This window comes from Entelurus aequoreus, linkage group LG04 (genome assembly GCF_033978785.1).
Source record: "Entelurus aequoreus isolate RoL-2023_Sb linkage group LG04, RoL_Eaeq_v1.1, whole genome shotgun sequence".
NCBI classification, from domain to species: Eukaryota; Metazoa; Chordata; class Actinopteri; order Syngnathiformes; family Syngnathidae; genus Entelurus; species Entelurus aequoreus.
In genome coordinates, this window is record NC_084734.1 from 51,726,656 (window position 1) to 51,748,450 (window position 21,795).

A 21,795-nucleotide genomic window follows, 5' to 3' on the forward strand; every position below is an offset into this window, starting at 1 on the left:
CTTCCTGTGGGCCGGATTTTGGATGCTGGGGGGCCGGATCCGGCCCGCGGGCCGTTGTTTGGGGACCCCTGCTTTACACACTGATGTCGGTTTTTGATGCAGTACCGCCTGAGGGATCGAAGGTCACGGGCATTCAATGTTGGTTTTCGGCCTTGCCGCTTACGTGCAGTGATTTCTCCAGATTCTCTGAACATTTTGATGATATTACGGACCGTAGATGGTGAAATCCCTAAATTCCTTGCAATAGCTTGTTGAGAAATGTTGTCCTTAAACTGTTCGACAATTTGCTCACGCATATGTTCACAAAGGGGTGGCCCTCTCCACATCCTTGTTTGTGAATGACTGAGCATTTCATGGAAGCTGCTTTTATACCCAATCATGGCACCCACCTGTTCCCAATTAGCCTGTTCACCTGTGGGATGTCCCAAATAAGTGTTTGATTAGCATTCATCAACTGCCTGTCTTTTTTGCCACTTGTGCCAACTTTTTTGAAACATGTTGCAGGCATCAAATTCCAAATGAGCTTATATTTGCAAAAAATAACAAAGTTTACCACTTCGAACGTTAAGTATCTTGTCTTTGCAGTGTATTCAATTGAATGTAGGTTGAAAAGGATTTGCAAATCATTGTATTGTTTTTCTTTACGATTTACACAATGTGCCAACTTCACTGGTTTTGGGTTTTGTAGATGCCTCCACTTCAAATGCATCTTCTCCCTGTCAGCTATTTTGTAGTTCTTAGCACTTCCATATGGAGTCTACTGACACATAAGTTAAAACTCTACGCTACTTTGTATTAGAAATGGCAACAGCTGAAGATGCATGTGCATGTACGAGCCAGTCTGCCCCACAACAAGAGGATAGAGAAAAAGAAGAATCTTAATGACTCCAATGTCAGACTTCAATGGCGGACTCACAAGATCTTCGGGTAAAATTTTACCATATGAGGAGATATCCGCTGATGTCACAACTGGGAAAAACGTCCCTAAGTGGGCAAATTCCAAACAGCTCATTTGGAAGTATGAACTAAGGTAAGATTGTTTTATGAATATGTCTTCAAAATTGTTTCATGAATATCTCCACGATGCCTCCAGGGTCTGAGGGTTTGAGAGACTAATGCAGATCCCAAATACAAAAAAACAGGTACCAATAGATAAGTAAGGTTGTTTTGCATAATAGGTGCCTTTTAAAAAGAGGTCCACATGTTCTGGAGAGTTTTGCAGAAGTCTTTGCTTCTGACACCTTAGAACTGTCGTGGGTTGGACCGCTTCAGGAAACAACCTCGCCAGACAAAACAAAAAGCAGCAGAACTGGAGCACCACTTACTTTTTGTCCAGTTAGACCCGAGTCCCCAGGTTCTCCTTTGGGTCCAGGGCGGCCCTGAAAGAAGAAGACAATATGATTGAATCATCCCAGCAGCGATGTCTCACTCTGCACTATATTTCTGTGTTGATTAGTGATGAACACATTCAGTTAACAGGAAGTCATCACTGACATAAAAAGTTAAAGACATTAAAAATCTTTGATTTAATATCCACATAAATACATGACAACATGCATATAACTGGAATCATACTATAGATCAGGGGTCACCAACCTTTTTGAAACCAAGGGCTACTTCTTGGGTACTGATTAATGCGAAGGGCTACCAGTTTGATAACCACTTAAATAAAATGCCAGAAGTAGCCAATTTGCTCAATTTACCTTTAACTCTTTATCTTTGTGGAAACACTGATCATCTTAATGATTTCTCACAATAAATATATATAGAAACAGATAAATATCAATATGCAACACTTTATTTTTATATTTTCTCTAAGTGCACATTTTTCAAATTGAACATTTTCAAATGATCACTTCTAAGACAGTCTTGTGAAATCACAATATCCCATTTTAACTAGCTAGCCACTAACATTTTTTAACAAATCATGAATTACTTTGCACCATGTTTGTACAAATAATAACTCATGTAAAATACAAAAGTAAACTCTCAAATTTTTAAATCATGTCACACTTTGAACTGGACACCAAATCTGTTATCTGTTTCTTTGTCAGTTAGTGGGAAGCCTGGCATTGCATGCTGTTAAATAGTGTGTTGTACTCTGTTGTGTAACTTGACACTGCAACTCTGAGTGAGTCTTGCAGATGTGCATCAGTGAGGCGTGTTCTGTGTTTGTTCTTGATGAAGTTCATGTCAGAAAAGGCTGATTCACAAAGATAAGATTTTTCCTCATTGTTTGCGGAACCTTCTTAATCTTTTGGACATATTTTCACAGCAATCTGCCCTTAAGCTTAATTATGATAAATGTAAAATGTTAAGGATCGGAAATCTAAAGGGAACGTCCTTTCGAATGGAATGCAAAGTGCCTGTTTTGTGGACAGATGGACCAGTTAACATACTTGGTGTTGTCCCAGAAAATCTGGAAGATCTAGGCTCAGTAAATTATGATAATCGACTAAGAAAGCTGGACAAAATTATGCAATTATGGAAAGGGAAATCCCTAACCTTGTATGGTAAAATGTCTATTGCCAACTCGTTAATTATTCCTCAATTTATTTATTTGTTTTTGTCATTACCAGCTCCATCACAAAACTTTTTTAAGATTTATGAGCGGAGGGTCTTCGATTTTGTCTGGAACGGCAAACCAGAAAAGATTAAAAGAAAGGTTTTGTACAAAGAGTATGAATATGGGGGCCTGAAACTTCTCAACCTTGAAGCTATGTGTCTGTCTTTAAAAGCATCAATTGTTCCAAAGATGTATTTAAACATTGAGTGGTACACAAATGTCCTGTTGGACAAAAAACATGTACTGTATCAAAATAAATTGTATCCTTTTTTACAAGTGATCCCCTCCCAGAGAGTCTGCTGGGAAACATGGCGGGGTTCATAAAGGAAACAATCCACTCATAGTGGTGTTTTCAATTTTATGTGCCAGAAAAAAGACGATATTTTGCAGCAGTTAATATGGATGAACTCTAATATTGTAATAGATGGAAAGCCTTTCTTTTGGAAAAATATGTTTGAAAGAGGAATCATTTTTGTCAATGATATTATCAATGAGAATGGTAAAATTATGAAGTATGATGAATTTAGAGCTATGTATGGTGATGCTTGCTCAAGCTTTTCATTTTATCAACTAACTGGAGTAATTGGGAAAATATGAAAACAAATAATTAATTATGGAACTACTAAATTATTAGTTTGTAAACCTCTAATAAGAAATTCTAGTTGGCAAAAAGGAACTAACATAAATAGAAAAAGATATAATTTTTATTTAATAAAGAAATCTTTGAAGGCTGCCTCATACAACACAAATGGAAAATGGAAGGACTTTTTTGACTGCCCGTTGCCATGGGATGCCATATTCAAACTAATCTATAAAACCACTATCGATGTGCAAAATCGTTATTTTCAAATTAAAATTATTTATAACTTCTTACCCACAGGGAAAATGTTACAATTATGGAATATGACAGAGTCAGATGATTGCCCATTTTGTTGTCAGGAGCCTGAATCCACCCTGCATTTGTTTTGGTATTGTCATATTGTGTCTTTGTTTTGGGTGGAAGTTGAAAAAATGTGTTTAAGGATTGGTTTGTTTATGAAGCTTAATGTGGTTTCTGTTATTTTAGGAGAGTTCATTGACAATCATGATTTAGTCAATTTAATTATAGTACTCTGTAAAATGTTTATTTTTAAGGCCAAAAACAGATATTCACTTAGTATTACTTTCTTTAAAACATTTATTCAGTATTTTCTAACTTTAGAAAGTTACATGGTTGAAAACGATAATGATGCCAAAAAACATTAAAAAAAAGATGAGAAGTCCTCAAAGGCTTATTTTGAAAGTATAATTATGTTTATAGATTATATGATATCTGTTGTTGTGTTCCCTAATTTGAGTGACCTGGACATAATCTGGACTGTACATAAATGCTTATTTTGAAAATGTAATTTTGTTTATAAATTATATGCAATCTGTTGTGTTCCCTAATTTTTTTCTCTGTACATGAATGAAGGTGTGTGTTGCTGAGTCCGACTTGGACATTATCTGGACTGGGCCTGGTTTAAAAAACCCTTTAAACAAATCTAATTTCATTGACAACCTGGTCTGTTGAAGATAAGGCCCTTTTTTAAAAAATTAAATAAAATAAGATAAATAAATAAAAAACATTTTCTTGGATAAAAAAGAAAGTAAAACAATACAAAAATAATTACATAAAAAATAGTAATTAATGAAAATGTTAGTGGACCAGCAGCCTATACAATCATGTGTGCTTCAGGGACTGTGTCCCTTGCAGATGTGTTGTCTATGTTGTGTTCAGGGACTGTGTCCATTGCAGATGTGTTGTCTATGTTGTGGGAACCAGAATATTGGTAGCAGAAAGAAATAACCCCTTTTGTGTGAGTGGGTGTGGATGAGTGTGCATGGGGGAGGTTGTTTGGGTTGATGCACTGATTGAAAGTGTATCTTCTGTTTTTCTATGTAGATTTAATTTAAAAAAAATTTTTTTGTTTTTTTTTAGAACAGGCCCGCGGGCGACTCATCTGGTCCTTACGGGCGACCTGGTGCCCGCGGGCACCGCGTTGGTGACCCCTGCTATAGATGATGTCAATTATATACGGTATAGCTCGGTTGGTAGAGCGGCCGTGCCAGCAACTTGAGAGTTGCAGGTTCGATCCCCGCTTCCGCCATCCTAGTCACTGCCGTTGTGTCCTTGGGCAAGACACTTTACCCACCTGCTCCAAGTGCCACCCACACTGGTTTAAATGTAACTTAGATATTGGGTTTCACAATGTAAAGCACTTTGAGTCATTTGAGAAAAAGCGCTATATAAATGTAATTCACTTCACTTATTTGTTATCTGAAATCATTCATGACATAAATGATCTATTATGTGGAATCATTCATGATGAAAATTTTTTATTATTTGGAATCAAACTAAATTTAAATGGTTTATTATCTGAACTCATACAATTATGTAAATTATTTATCATTTGGAATCATACATTATTTAAATTATTATCTAAAATCATACATGGTATAAATTACTTATAATCTGGAATCATACGTTACATAAAAGAAGACTTCTTATCTTAGCTGCGTGCGTGCGTGTGTACTCACAGCCTCTCCTGGCATCGACCGTCCGCTGGGTCCTTGGGGTCCCGGCAGGCCCATGGGTCCGGGTGGTCCCATATCTCCATGCGGGCCAATTGGCCCCTGTGAGGTGAGGTCAATGTTCAGACAAATAGCAATAGAGATGTTCAGTTTTTATTGTTTTTAGAGGAACTTACAAGAGAACCGAGTTCTCCTCTTTCTCCTCGTGGCCCTTTTTTGCCGGGGGCACCCTGACCAGGAAATAGAAGTTGATGATGTCAGCATAAAGTAGTAGCTGATGGCTTGTCATATGATACTATAAAAAAGATGAGGAGCAAAAAAGGAAGCGGCTTGTGTGGTTGACTGTTTACCAGCACCACCGTTTGTGTTACCATGGCAACCCCGTAGTATTTTATTTAATTTATTTTCCCTGCTGTCATCCTCTGCAACCAAAGGATGAGCAGCAGAATTCACTCACAAGTTTAATTTAAAGCTTCCAATGAAGTTACGAAGAAGCTAAGCAGCACATCTTTGTTAGCAGTCGAGACAAATTGTCGAATGAAAAGAATCCAATAATTATTATACAGTAGCTGATCCTGTGGCTGCTGTCATGGGGACCAGCAGTCACGCTGTATGTGCTTTCTTACCACTGGTCCCTGAGGTCCAGGAGGTCCACTGCCACTGGAAGTGCACTTGCACGCATTGGGTAGGGACGGACACTTAGTCTCATCTCTCTGGTGGATAAAGAAGACAAAGTTTGTTTGTGGACAAACGTGCACACTCGTGGAAAACTGTTGGCACGTGATGAGGAGGAAGATACAGGCTAAAAAAGTCCAGACTGTCAGAGCTACAAATGTTCATGATAATGATGATGATGACGACATTCTCAAGCGCTACGTTGCATGACTAATGAGAAGAAGGTGCGCGTCACATGGAGTGTTTATTTGTCTGACTTTGTGACACGGAAGGTGCTGATTGGCCTTGGAGAGCAGCTGCGCTCGTCAGCAAGCTTTTTAACGAGAAACGCGTTCAAGGCCGTGAACTCTGCATGCACGTTCTTTGAGCCAAAGCAGGTGACATGTGCACGGTGTCAGTTAAATGAATACTTTGACGTGTTTGTTGTTCAATGACATCATGCAAGCGGTTGCCGCGGTTACTGACCATGGATGGAAGGTCACAGCAGCGGTCCCTGCTGGTCCACGCCAACGTGCACACAATATCAAACATCTGCAGCTGGAACTGCAAAGAAAGAAAAAACAAGACGGATGCACGTCTCGGATACATTCTTCAACAACAGCACAGAAGGAAATAGAGCTGGAAAACTTTACGAGCTGTCGTTCACACTACAAAATAGTTTATCTTCACACAATACTTTATATTTCATGTATTTGAGAATTGGTACAGGATTTTTTTCTCCCTGTGTACCAACTTTAAAGATCCTTAGACTTGTACTAAGTTCTAGAGGGTCACGGATGGACTGGACTAAACAAAAATAAAATAAAAACTATGTATAAATACTACTGTACAAATAGAATATATACTATGTATGAATAAAATAAATATAAATGTATTAATAAGATAAATACTACTGTATAATTAAAATAAATCATATGAATAAATAAAAGAAACACTATGTATGAATACAATAAATACTACTGAACAAACACAAAAAAATGAATATTACTGTATAAGCCAGGAGTGTCAAACTCATTTTAGGTCGGGGGCCACATGGAGAAAAATCTACTCCCAAAATCATGGCAGAATAACTTAAAAATAAAGACAACTTCAGATTGTTTTCCTTGTTTAAAAATACAACAAGCACGTTCTGAAAATGTACAAATCATAATGTTGTTGGGTTTTATTTTACACTTACATGTTGCAGTTAATAGTATTCTATCTTTATTTGTCGTTATTTATATTTTCTGAATAAATTATGTGATAATGTTTATCAGTCAACTCATTGGTGTTAATTTTCAATCTATCAAAATAAATTGTAGCTGAGATAGGCTCCAGCGCCCCCCGCTACCCCGAAGGGAATAAGCGGTAGAAAATGGATGGATGGATGGAAGATAAATTACAGTATGTTATGTAGTTTGATAATTTTCTTCGACTGATGTACTAACATCATGTGGTTTATTTTGTACATATGTAGCATCATCTACAAAGATACAAATACTTGCTATTGTGACATCCAGTGGACACATTTAGAACAGCTGTTTCTTTCATTAAAAAATTTCGGGTACATTTTTATACTTAGCAAACTCATCCCGCGGGCCGATTAAAACCTGTTCGCGGGCCTGATTCGGCCCTCGGGCTGTACGTTTGACACCCATGGTATAAACAGTGTTGGGACTAACGCGTTACTGTAACGCCGTTAGTTTCGGCGGTAACTAGTAATCTAACGCGTTATTTTTTATATTCAGTAAGTCAGTTACCGTTACTACATGACGCGTTACTGCGTTATTTTACGTTATTTTTTATGTAGTATCGGCTAGAAACAGAAGATCTGAGTGTGTTTTATTGGAGCGCTGCGGTGGAAAAGAAGAGGCGTGCTTTCTGTGGGTGGGGGTGGGGGGAGGGGCCTATGTACTTCGATCGGGGCTAACAACCTTCACTTTACCCGGCAGTGGGTCTTTACAGCTGAGGGTGAATGACGAGGCTGGCGGTTTGTTGCAACTTTGTGACTTTATTGGACGCAGCCATCCACCAAGCTAGAGCACCTGCACGCACTCACTGTCGCCGGTCCCTCACTTCTCTCGCCCACTCACTCACTGACGTCACTCACCTCACATGCTGTCATATCTTAAAGGGCCACACACACACACACACACGCTACTCTCATAACAACTAACAAGACATCATGGCAAAGCCAGAAGTCGAGTTTTTTTTAACATGGAGACATTCTCAATACTTTTCTTTTGTCGAGCACAAAGAAAATAACATTTTAGTTAAATGTAAGTTGTGTCTTGGATCAAAGATCCTATCTACTTAAAGTTAAAGTTAAAGTGCCATTATGTTGCAGCTATTTAAAATAGTTTTGTCAATTTGTTCTGGCCTGAAATAAATTGGCCCTGTGAAACATATCTTTGTCTTTGTGTGTTGTATGTAGACCACATTGCTTAACAGCAGCGTTTCTCAAAGTGTGGGGCGCGCCCCACTGGTGGGGAATAGAGACATGACAGGTGGGGCGCGAGGAACGGGAGGAAATTTCACTTTGATTTTTTTAATTTTTTTATTATTATATTCTTTGATTTTTTTTTTTACTATGCTTTCATTTTCTATACACACTGGAAATCACTTTGTGATTCTGTCTGTGAAATCCACTATATAGATAAATGTAAATTACTTATTTTTCCTGTATGCTTTACATTTCTAGGTAGGAGCGAAAGTTTGACAGACAGCAACAGTAACTAATGGGGGCGGGGCTAAGCGGAAGCTTTGTGAATGGCGAGTCACTGTGCGAGGATTTGCTGTTTTGCAAATACATACAAAATAGAGCCACTGCTGATGAGCTGTTCAAGATAATGGACAGTTTCCTCAAAGAACACAACCTTAAATGGGAAAACTGTGTGGGCTTTTGCTCTGATGGCGCGCATGGCAAAGTCAAGAAACGGGCTGCAGGCTCTAATAAAGAGGGTTGCGCCAAATGCGCATTGGACACAATGTGTCATTCACCGGGAAACACTCGCGTCAAGGCAGCTCAGCCCCGAATTCAATGAGGTTTTAACAGTGGCAGTGTCAAGCCTGCAACCCCGATTTGAAAAGCTGTGCACTGCAAAACAGGCTCATTGCAGCCACTAATGCTGGAGTACTGTAAAACTCATGTTCACTTGCCCTGTCCTCCTTTTTTTGGCAAAGATTGCAAAGTGGCACTTTTATTTTCATTTATTATTGAACTTGATGCAAGTTATTTGATTTATTATTGAACTTGATGCAAGTTATAACACTTTTATTTGATTTATTATTGAACTTGATGCAAGTTATAACACTTTTATTTGATTTATTATTGAACTTGATGCAAGTTATAACACTTTTTTTGATTTATTATTGAACTTGATGCAAGTTATAACACTTTTTTTTATTTATTATTGAACTTGATGCAAGTTATAACACTTTTGTTTTATTTATTATTGAATTGATGCAAGTTATTTTATTTGATATTGAACTTGATGCAAGTTATACCACAGCTGCACAGTTATTTTATTTATTATTGAACTTGATTTTATTTTATGTTATTGAGTTTGAATGTATAAAACTTGATGTTACTTGATGTTCGATAAATTTGAAAATGTTAAGCTTGGCATTAGCGTTCTGTTGGGGCGATGGGGGCAGGTGGGGCTTGAAAACTCCCCCTTGTCCAAAGTGGGGGATGACAAAAAAAGTTTGAGAACCACTGCTTAACAGAGTTCAGTGATGCAGATGCATGTCAAGTTGATCAACACTTTGTATTATTCTCCAGTGCAATAACAGTACTGACATGAAGGCTAAAAGGGCATTAATGGAGCCTTAAAAAAAAGGGGGGGGAAAAGAAGTAACTAAATAGTTACTTTTCACAGTAACGCATTACTTTTTGGTGTAAGTAACTGAGTTAGTAACTGAGTTACTTTTGAAATAAAGTAACTAGTAACTGTAACTAGTTACTGGTTTTCAGTAACTAACCCAACACTGGGTATAAACAATATAAATACCACTGTATGAATAAAATGAATACTATGTATAAATTCAACAAATATGTAGAAATAAAATAAATACTACTGTATGAATAAAATAAATACTATGAATAAAACAAAGAAACACTATTGTAAAAATGTTATAAATACTATATATAATACGAGGAAATATGACTGTAGAGATAAGATAAATACTATGTATGAATACAAGAAATACTACTGTATAAATGAAATAAATATTACATAAAAATACAAGAAATACTACTGTATAAATAAAATAAATATGTATAACTAAAATAATTACTATGTATAAATACAATAGATACTACTGTATAAATAAAACATACCATGGGCCTGATCTACTAAGATCCAAATATCGCACGCTAAACCGTGTGCCAACTGTAAAATTGTGTGTACTATTAATTGGTGTGTCGCGTATGATTTCCTAAGACTGTGTACAATTGAAAAGTGGTGCAGAGAACCTTTTTTAAATTAGGTTTTTGTGGCTTTCACCACTGACACACTTATTTACTTCAAATCCATGTTATCCTGTGGTGTTTTGCTACGGTTTTAAACAAGCATCAAACATGTACCACTTTTTCTGGGCATTCTAGAAGCAGTGTGAACTACATCGCAACCCACTTTTTTACCGCGCTATAGGTGTGCCCTGGGAGATGCTAGCGCTAACGCTGAAATGTTTCAGACGCAAGAAAACATACAAACCCCGTTTCCATATGAGTTGGGAAATTGTGTTAGATGTAAATATAAACGGAATACAATGATTTGCAAATAATTTTCAACACATATTCAATTAAATGCACTACAAAGACAAGATATTTGATGTTCAAACTCATAAACTTTATTTTTTTTTTGCAAATAATAATTAACTTAGAATTTCATGGCTGCAACACGTGCCTTTGTAGTTGGGAAAGGGCATGTTCACCACTGTGTTACATGGCCTTTCCTTTTAACAACACTCAGTAAACGTTTGGGAACTGAGGAGACACATTTTTGAAGCTTCTCAGGTGGAATTCTTTCCAATTCTTGCTTGATGTACAGCTTAAGTTGTTCAACAGTCCGGGTACTCCGTTGTGGTATTTTAGGCTTCATAATGCGCCACACATTTTCAATGGGAGACAGATCTGGACTACAGGCAGGCCAGTCTAGTACCCGCACTCTTTTACTATGAAGCCACGTTGATGTAACACGTGGCTTGGCATTGTCTTGCTGAAATAAGCAGGGGTGTCCATGGTAACGTTTCTTGGATGGCAACATATGTTGCTCCAAAACCTGTATGTACCTTTCAGCATTAATGGGGCCTTCACAGATGTGTAAGTTACCCATGTCTTGGGCACTAATACACCCCCATACCATCACAGATGCTGGCTTTTCAACTTTGCGCCTATAACAATCCGGATGGTTCTTTTCCTCTTTGGTCCGGAGGACACGACATCCACAGTTTCCAAAAACAATTTGAAATGTGGACTTGTCAAACCACAGAACACTTTTCCACTTTGTATCAGTCCATCTTAGATGAGCTCAGGCCCAGCGAAGCCGACAGTGTTTCTGGGTGTTGTTGATAAACGGTTTTCGCCTTGCATAGGAGAGTTTTAACTTGCACTTACAGATGTAGCGACCAACTGTAGTTACTGACAGTGGGTTTCTGAAGTGTTCCTGAGCCCATGTGGTGATATTCTTTACACACTGATGACGCTTGTTGATGCAGTACAGCCTGAGAGATCGAAGGTCACAGGCTTAGCTGCTTACGTGCAGTGATTTCTCAAGATTCTCTGAACCCTTTGATGATATTACGGACCGTAGATGGTGAAATCCCTAAATTCCTTGCAATAGCTGGTTGAGAAAGGTTTTTCTTAAACTGTTCAACAATTTGCTCATGCATTTGTTGACAAAGTGGTGACCCTCGCCCCATCCTTGTTTGTGAATGACTGAGCATTTCATGGAATCTACTTTTATACCCAATTATGGCACCCACCTGTTCCCAATTTGCCTGTTCACCTGTGGGATGTTCCAAATAAGTGTTTGATAAGCATTCCTCAACTTTATCAGTATTTATTGCCACCTTTCCCAACTTCTTTGTCACGTGTTGCTGGCATCAAATTCTAAAGTTAATGATTATTTGCAACAAAAAAAAAGTTTATCAGTTTGAACATCAAATATGTTGTCTTTGTAGCATATTCAACTGAATATGAGTTGAAAATGATTTGCAAATCATTGCATTCCGTTTATATTTACATCTAACACAATTTCCCAACTCATATGGAAACGGGGTTTGTATATGTATAAAAAAACAAGCCCATTTAAGAAAAGGCCAGTTGACACCAAAATGCTTCAATGAACGCCTTTTAATAAGCCCTTCAAGTCATCCAGCAGCTATGAAATTATAAAATAATATTGCTGAATAGACAATATGTCGAATATTTTTTATTTTGATCGCCCATACTGTATGTTGACAAGCATACGTAGGACATAACTGCAGCACGATCCTCTCTTTCCTCACAACCATTTCTGCGCAACTGCCAGTTTGCACGTCATTTCTAGATGTACTAAATAAAGACACAAATCAGCAGCCACAGAACAGTTTTAGTCTTCATAGATCACACTTAGTGTGCTAAATAATTATTTTTTAAATTTTCTCCTCCCAGTATTGTGGGCGTTCTGATAATCAGCATATATTCTGCTATCAAGTTTGCGTGTGTTTTAGTACATGCAAACCTTTAGTAGATCAGGCCCTATGTATCAATAAAAAAAATACTACTGTATAATTAAAATAAATACTACTGTATGAATAAAATATACTATGTACAAATACAATAAATGCCATGTATCCATTATTTAAACACTACTATATAAATATACATTAATTGAATAGATACCATGTATAAATACAAAAATACTATGCATAAATAAAATGAATGTCTACATAGAATAAATACTATGTATAATTAGGTTAAATACTGCGTATAAATATAATAAATATTATGTACAAACAAAATAAATACTACTGTATGAATAAAACAAATATGTATAACTAAAATAAGTACTACTGTATAAATAGAATACTGTAAATATTATGTATGAATAGAATAAATACGATTTATAAATACAATAAATATTCTGTACGAATTAAAGAAATACTATGCATAAATAGAATTAATACTCTATATAAATAGAATAAATACAATGTAAAAAAATATATATATATCAGAAAATAATAAAGGTAGCAGTAAGAGAATAGAGACTCACAGTGGCTGACTCTCCTCTGGAGCCGATGGACTTGGACATTTTTCCCAAGACATGATAGCCATCTTTGGACGTACTTCCAGCCGCTTTGATGTTCTTTTCGACCACGTGTTGGCAGTCAATGTTGAGCTTGACGTCAGTGGATGAAACCAGGATGTGCAGCTTGAAAGAAAGAAGAGTTAAAACTTTAGATTTTCTACATTCTACTTCTGGTCGTGTGCTATGATGGAGCGCTGCCCCCCTTCAAACATTTATCACTGACTCTTGAAGACACGATTAGCATTGTTAGAATTTTCAAGCAATATCAACGGAAAATATGTACAATAAAATAATAGTTACTGAATATAATAACAACTGAACTTAACTAAAAACAAATAATGGCAAAGTTGAAATGTTGATTCTAATAACACTGGCATGCAAGTTGTTTTTTTGCTCTAATATACTATATATATATATAATATATATAGTATGCTAAAAAGTTAATTACAGGCGATTACTCGCTTGCATAATTAAAATCTGTTTAAGAAAAGACCCCAATATTTGTACACAAATGCACTTGTATTGTCAGAATATCATCCTGGAATGTTTTTAAACATTGTATTTGAATGCATGTCATTTATTTGCACAAAATTTGGTAACAGTTGTAACTAAGTTTGCTTGCAATTACACCAGTCAGTCTCCTCACTTATTTTTGTAGTGATGTATGCATTAATCTGATTGGTAAAAGAGCTTGTCAGGACAAAATAAATTGCATGATTAATCTAAGTGTGTACACGATTAATGCAATATTTTTTTGTGATAAATCACATGAGTTAACTCGGTAACTTTGGCAGCACTAATATATACATAAATTAATGTGATAAAATGTTTATTATTTTAATCACACTTTTTAATGATGATTTATTGCGATTAATTGCAGTTGTAAACATTAGCCACTATTTGTAAACGGGGACGGCGTGGCAAAGTTGGTAGAGCAATCAGAGGGTTGCTGGTTACTGGGGTTCAATCCCCACCTTCTACCATCCTAGTCACGTCCGTTGTGTCCTTGGGCAAGACACTTCACCCTTGCTCCTGATGGGTGCTGGTTAGCGCCTTGCATGGCAGCTCCCGCCATCAGGGTGTGAATGTGTGTGTGAATGGGTGAATGTGGAAATACTGTCAAAGCGCTTTGAGTACCTTGAAGGTAGAAAAGCGCTATACAAGTATAACCCATTTATCATTTGTTGTTGATGTGATAGTAGCGTTCTTGCTAGTAGCATTCTTGCTTGCAGCTGCCTGAAAAACGTGTTTTAAACTTGTTGCTAAATTACAAGAGAATTAGTTGCTGCAAAAGATCCCACAGATGGTAGCCTCGCACTATTGGCTCCTCAGTCAAGCAAATTAAATGTAGTTAGGTTGTTGTAGTAGGTAACCTGAGGTTATGACATCATGTTATGACCTCATCATGGCGTCACAGTGTAACGATGACATCATAACATAAACTCCAGAATCTTGTAGAAAGTCTTCCAGGTGAGAGGAAGATTTTTTCAACTGGTAGCAAACAGACCCAATCTGACCTTTGACCTGCATGTGGAGGGGAGGTTCTGGCTCTCAGGGATCGTGTGTGTGTGTGTATGTGGAGCCAGCACATCTGAAGCAAACATGTGCAGGACTTAGTCCAAAATGTCCATTAAGAAGTGCATGTTAAAAACGCTTGATTGGTCGTTGACACTTCTGGACGCCTTCTGACTCCATCTGGAGTCTAGAAGCGCTCATTTCCACGTCTACTCTGACATTTTCCTCTCTCAGCCGCCTACCGCCGCAAAAAAACAGAAGAAAAGATTCTAAATAAAAGACAAGGAGCAAGATGAATTGCGGCTTGGAGGTGTGTCCAGAGGGTGTTCATGTAAATCACTTATTCCTTTCCTGTTACTACAAACTGTTGAAGCAGCGCAGGACTCCCCCACTTCTCCCCCTTCGAAAGCCTGAGCTCAGTAAGCCCGGCAGCACACAGCGGCACACTGGGAGGCTCAACCGCAAAAAGGGGCTACCAGGAGCAAGCGAATGTGAGGCAGGAGCGTGGGTGAGAGCCCCCCCTCACCCCACCCCGCTGGCGCTGCTGGGCCGCTCTGATGTCATTGTTTTACTGCAACAGCGCTGAGCCAATATTTTCCAGGCCAGGCCGCCAGCAGGGACCATGGGGCCTGTGAGCCGACCCTAATTGTGCGGGAAACCAGCAGGGCTGGAATGTGTTGGCTATTGTTGAGCGTCAGGAGGAATCTTTGACATGAATAGTCTCTGCAGTGCAGCCATGTTTGAAGAAGTTTAAAACCGGCAGCAGACATCTGATGGAACAATATTCCACATTTATCATATTGGCCACATTACGTAATAAGTGACTGTGGGCTGGGTCGTGTTACACATGGACTTGGTTGAAGAGAATGTTTCCACGCAGGAAAAAGTCAAAGTGAAGTACAGAATAAGTCCGCTTGTGTTATTCAAAGCAAAACTTGGCTGTGCTTACCTTGTGGAAGCTTCCATGGAAGATTTGCTTGACCTGAGGCTCGTCGAATGTGACCCGCTGGATCTCGCCTCGCTCGTCCTTGTTGTAGAAAGACACAGTCTGTCTGGAGGCTGAGCACAGACAACATTTCAATCAGCACATCTTCATCTGGTTCATGTTTCTCATGCTTCACACTAAAGGTATGACACTTGTAAATAAGCATATACATAATCTCAGCCCAATAGTCTTGTTAAAACGGATCTCATGTACATTACAAAACAATGCAATGTGTAATATTAAAAAAATGCATCACAGAATAATGTCACATGTCATATAGATGTTCATCCTGCTGCATTTGTGGCAACTTTAAGTGACAACATTTATCATTTCATGTAGGAGATTAGGAAGGAAGATGATAAGAATTTTATCTGACAGTTTGTGGGAAACTTTTTGCGAAACGGTGGGACACTGATGTGTTACCTTTTATATTCTAATCACTTCTGAAACATCATCTTTTTGCGACAGAGCGTTTTCTGTTCCTTCTTCCAGCATTTACTTTCAAGCTTTCAGAATTGTGACGTTTGTCCCCTTTTGAGTATATATATATGATTTATATCCACATAAGAAAAAGGCCTGCATCACATTTGAAAAAAGTTTAATTGTATTGTTCACAAAATTGCAATTGACCTGCCGTGTGAACATAGCCTTCGTGACCCTGATCGTAAATGTCAGCCAAGAACCAGAAGCACTGACATTTAAAACCAAACTTTAGCTTACAGTATGTGCTGTCATAAGACTTGTTCTGAAAGTCCTGCAATTGCTAGCATGTTCATATCAAAGCAGAGTTTCAAACTTTTTACAGTGAGAGGCCAAGGATGGCTGCCATTTTGAAAGGTGCTAAAACCATCCAATGAAAGTCAACATATGCTCACTTATCTGAATAAAACATATTAGTCTTACAAGTAAACATCTTAATCTTATAAGCAAACATCTTAGTTTTATCGGTAAATATCCTAATCTTATAGCTAAACATTTTAATATTATTGGTAAACATCTTAATCTTATTGGTAAACATTTTAGTCTTATAGGTAAACATTTTAATCTTAAAGGTAAACATCTTAGTCGTATAGGTAAACATCTTAACCTTACTGGTAAACATTTTAGTCTTACAGGTAAATATCTTAGTCTTATATGTAAACATCTTAGGGCCTGATCCACTAAAGATTTACGGCGTGTACTAAAACGTGCAAACTTGATGGCAAAGGCAAAGCTGATCTACTGTCGTCTGTCATGTTGGTAGTTTTTAGCGCTTTCATATTGAGTCTATACCAGGGGTGGGCAAACTTTTTGGCTCAGGGGCCACATTGGCTTTTGAAACTTGACAGCCGGGCGGGCACATGATGCATTTCAAAGCATATCATACCTGTTGGAACTAAGAGTAGGCTTGTCAAACATGGGCTATTTTAATCATAATACATCTATTTTCAACAATATCATATCAGAACATCAAAGAAACATACAAATGGTATTAAAGGGTTGACACTGACATTCTATTTTAGTGGGAGCAGTGTTGTTGAGTATCAGTTTTGTTGTGGCAATTCTCAAAAAAGATCCTTGCTCAATTGTGTTTTAATATTTGGGGGGCTGGATTAAAGGGACCAACAGGCCGGATGTGGCCCTCGGGCCGTAGTTTGCCCACCCCTGGTCTATACTATAAATTTGAACTAAATACAGGTACCAATAGGTAAGAAGGGTTGGTTTTGCATAATAGGTCTCCTTTAAAGGGCTGGTTAAAACAAAATAAATTGATGCGTTTTTGCGTCAGCAAACGTATATGAAAAAAAACTTCTTGCAATATGCATTTTCTTGCGCCTGCAGCGCACACTCGCAGTTAGTGCCAGCCTCTCTCCTGAGCGCATTGTCAGCGCGCTACAAAAGTCGGTTCAATTCAAAGGTTGGAATTTGGGGTTAAGCCACCGAAAATTATTCCCGGCCGCGGCCACCGCTGCTGCTCACTGCTCCCCTCACCTCCCAGGGGGTGATCAAGGGTGATGGGTCAAATGCAGAGAATAATTTCGCCACACCAAGTGTATGTGTGACAATCATTGGTACTTTCACTTTAACTTAATTGTAAATGTACTGCAGGACTGCTTCTAAAATGCCCATAAAAAGTGTTAGATGTCTGCTGCATGTTTCAAAACATACCAAAACACCAAAGGTAAGGCGTGATAACATAAATGTGCAGTAAATAAGTGTCTCCATGGTGAAAGTTGCATAGTACACACAAAAACCTAATTTCAATAAGGCGGTCTGCATCAGTTATCAATTGTACACACAGTCTTAGTAGATCACACGCAACTTGCTCATTAATAGTACACATCATTTTATAGTTTGTTTAGCACATGGTATACGGATCTTAGTGCATCAAACCCTAAGTCTTACAAGTAAAAATGTAAGTCTTATAGGTAAGCACCTTAGTCTTATAGGAAACATCTTAGTCCTATAGGTGATAAAGCAAGTTCATTAGTGTACAATCTGATCATTTATCTTGTTAATAATCAGTTCTGATTTTCTAATAATAAAAAAGCAGCTGCAGTATAAAAATGGCCACTGGGAGTTTGGACATAACAAGCAGCGATGTAGTGGTGCGACACAGGTGGATACAGATACTTATATTGATTATTTACGATCAATGGTGATGCCGGTCTCTGGTTTGTGATCTGGACTGGACACCTGCCAAATGTCAAAAGCCTCATTCGGTGAGTCGGGCAGAAGGCGGAACATGAGGATGATGGTGTAGACATGAGGAAGGCCTTCCGGGTGCACGTCTCTGCGACCATAGGACAAGTCACAGAATTACAAACATTCCACATTAGCAGCCTCATCCTCTCAGAGTCAATGTTGTGGACAACAGCAATAAACAATTCCCAAATGATGTTGTCCAACCTTTTTGCTTGTGAGTTTTTGGAGAAAACTACGATAGAGATTCCAGGATCTTGTCTTTACGAGTTAACAAACAGGAAGTCACTCACATGCTGGGCATCGTCAGGAAGGCATTCTTGTGGAGTCTGTAGGACGTGAAGCTGTTGAAAGATCCGGGCTCCATGGAGACACCTCGCACCTGACCGTAGCTTTTCTCTGTCAGGTTAAAAGTCTCCAGCATTCGGAAACCTGTCCCACAACAAGTCATGATAGTCTGTGCACTGCAGCAGGAGGACATGTTGACCTGGTGCCTCATGTATTAAGAGCTACGTGGATTTTCTACAAAAAAATTGCAGTGAAAAAGGGCGTACGCCAAATTTTTGTGCGTACGCACATTTAATACTTGAGGCCCCAGGTCTGGTCTACTCACCAGGAGACGTGAAGCCGTTGACAAAAATTAGCGGACACCCTGCAGGACAACAGAACTGTTACATGAATGGAAGACGTCCTTCCACCTCTTGTCCATTTCCACAATGATGAATACTTACTGGACGTGGCCGTTTCACAAATGAACGTGATCAGGTTCTCCTTGATGGTGTCAAAAGCGTCAAAGTCGTCCACGACGAAGACGTGTCTCTCACTGGGCTTGCTGCTGATCTCCTGCAGCTCCCCGAAGTCCACGTCAGCCACGCCAACCGCGAAGACGCTGTAACCTTAAGAGCAAGAAGCAAACAACATTTGATGTCATTTTTGTTTGTGTGAGAGTGCACACGACAGAAGAAAATAAGATGATAGCTTGCCGGAATAAAGGTGCAAACCTTTTGAAAATATTCATTTTAGACTTATTGTCAAATGTTTCATTGGTGAAGTAGCTGGAACACAACTTGTGTACCTGCGTGCTGCAATTTGGCGGCACTCTTCTTCACTTCATCCTGAGAACGTCCATCTGTGATGACCACCACGACCTTGGGGACGTTCCTTCTCATGCCGTTCTCTATAGAGAGGGCCTTTTCGTATGTGTGCTTAAGAGCCACTCCTGTAAGCATAGAATACATTTGGAAGTGTGTAAGTGTGTATTTGTGTGTGGGTGCGTGAGAGCAACTGACCTGATTTGGTGTTTCCTCCTCTATAGCGGATGTGATGAGGCGCCAACATGGCAACACCTTTGTCTTGGTAAGCGTTGAGCTTGAACTCAGTCTTTGCATTGTCACTGTACTGCACGAACGACACCTATGTGCAACGTGACATTAGTCTTCAAATGTAAACAAACATTTTGAAAAAAACAGCAGAAGTTGCAAAAAGAAAACAAATAATACTCACAAGAATAATGAAAATACAAGTACATTTAAAAAAATTACAATAACAATAGTACCTGGGTTTTCATCTGCCCCGGTTTTAGTACGCTTTGGTTTCAGGCGAAAATGTTCTCCAAAAATATGTTTTGTTTTGATACACTGTGTTTTATTGGAATAAACATTCAGTGTGTTTTTTTAATTGAGTACACTTGCACGTAATCCAGCGTACAGCCAAAGAAAGTTGTAGCATACAGTAATAGTGTTTCCAGTCATTGAACTCACCGCACTGCTTCGTAAGTTTAGCTAATATGGCGCTAAATGTCTGTCCTCAGAAAGTTTTGTAGAGAGCAAAGTTCTACCAGCAGACATAAACAAAGTTTGTACTTTTTTGGATATAACACAAGGGCAGCCCTTTGATGAAGAAGCTGAGAAGCACTCTTAAATTAAAAAAAGAACTCGTAGTAAAGTACCTGCCCCTCCTCCTGCTGCGTTCATTGCCAAAAGTGATGTTTTTATAAGGGGTGCAAGATACATATCTGACAGATATTATTTGGGCAAATATGAGGAAACTGGTAAATCTGATAACTTTAAGAATAGCCGCGATAATGGAAAAAAACACTCTAATGTGGCGAGATTACTTTTAGTGTGCTGTAGGTCAGTGTTTTTCAACCACTGTACCCCGGCATACTAGTGTGCCGTGAAATATTGTCTGGTGTGCCGTGGGAAATTATGCAACTTCACCTAATTGGTCCACAAAATATTATTTGGAAATCAATAAGTATAATCTGCAAATAATGTGCCGTTGTCTAGTGTCTGTGCTGTATAGAGCTCGGCAGGGTAACTATGTAAAACTCCATATCAGTAGGTGGCAGCAGGTAGTTCATTGATTTGTAGAAGTCGGAACGCGTCGAGGATGGTTTGTCATGATCCCAATATGCAGAGCACAGCGGGAGACGGCGTGCAGGTAAAAAGGTATGTAACGTTTTAACCAAAAATGAACAAAACGGAAAGGAAAAGGCAATGAAGCATAGGGATGGCCATGCAAAACGAAAGTAAAACTGAACTGGCTTCAAAGTAAACAAAAACAGAATGCTGGTCAGGCAATAGCAGTCAAGGGAAGGCGTGAAGCTGCTACCGGAAAACACCAACAAAACAGGAAAGGACACCAAAATAACAGTGCAAGACAGGAACTAAAACACTACACACAGGAAAACAACAACAAACTCTAGATAAAGTACGACAACCTGGTGGAGTTTCATTTTTTAACGTTTTCTGCTGGTGGTGTGCCTCCGTATTCTTTTAATGAAAAAAATGTGCCTTTGCTCAAAAAATGTTGAAAAACACTGCTGTAGGTAATAGGGTGAGCAAATCAGCTGCAAACGGTCTGTCGTAAACTTCCCCTGAGCTTATTGTAAACAAACATGACGTTGATTGTGTGGGACTTCTTTACTGTTCCATAGGAAAACTTTTCAAGCACTATTTGCACCAAATGTTCTCCAAACATTCCATGAGGAGGGAAAAAATATTACGCTTTAACATATAAAACCTTATCAGCCACATGAAACACCAGCATTGCTACAACAATGTTTTGAAATCCTACAAAGAAGCCTGCTGCTAAAGAAGCTACCCCAAAGAAATGTGTGTACAAACAACACGTATATTTACATTTACAAAATAGTATATATAAATGAGTTATCTGTATCAGTCTTGAGAAGCAGGAAGTTGTTTGTATCACTTTGAAAAAATATATTGTGCATCCTTAATAACTATTCTCTACAAAAAGTGATGTTACTTATATTTTTGGATGTCCAGAGCAGACTAATTGGATTTATATATATTCTTATGGGAACAATTGCTCCATTTTTATACGATTTGTTATTCAATGTACCCTTTGTAATGGATTACTAAAGCAAACTGAGTAACTCCTGTATCAAAGTGGCCCCTAAAGTATTGGATTTTTCAGCATGCGACCGAAGAGGTCCTAGATGATGCTTAAGTGTCCAAACTTTCCCAATCGAGAGTCACATGCTGAAAAACAAAGCAGCCATTTTGATCTTTTTAAATATT

The 21,795-nt window shown here is 38.4% G+C and overlaps 1 protein-coding gene across 7 annotated transcripts in view; it reads right to left on the minus strand.

The window, feature by feature from the left end:
• Positions 1 to 21,795, minus strand: part of col12a1b (collagen, type XII, alpha 1b) — a 118,753-nt gene that overhangs the window by 10,000 nt on the left and 86,958 nt on the right. For all 7 annotated transcript variants that reach the window (XM_062045214.1, XM_062045216.1, XM_062045215.1 and 4 more), the window contains 13 exons: positions 19,540 to 19,663; positions 19,326 to 19,469; positions 18,982 to 19,146; positions 18,864 to 18,902; positions 18,544 to 18,682; positions 18,199 to 18,341; positions 15,533 to 15,642; positions 13,033 to 13,191; positions 6,260 to 6,337; positions 5,746 to 5,832; positions 5,296 to 5,349; positions 5,126 to 5,221; positions 1,326 to 1,379 (listed from right to left, as the gene is read on the minus strand). In XM_062045214.1, the coding sequence (XP_061901198.1) occupies positions 1,326 to 1,379; positions 5,126 to 5,221; positions 5,296 to 5,349; positions 5,746 to 5,832; positions 6,260 to 6,337; positions 13,033 to 13,191; positions 15,533 to 15,642; positions 18,199 to 18,341; positions 18,544 to 18,682; positions 18,864 to 18,902; positions 18,982 to 19,146; positions 19,326 to 19,469; positions 19,540 to 19,663 (1,392 nt within the window). The remainder of the gene's footprint in view (positions 1 to 1,325; positions 1,380 to 5,125; positions 5,222 to 5,295; positions 5,350 to 5,745; positions 5,833 to 6,259; positions 6,338 to 13,032; positions 13,192 to 15,532; positions 15,643 to 18,198; positions 18,342 to 18,543; positions 18,683 to 18,863; positions 18,903 to 18,981; positions 19,147 to 19,325; positions 19,470 to 19,539; positions 19,664 to 21,795) is intronic.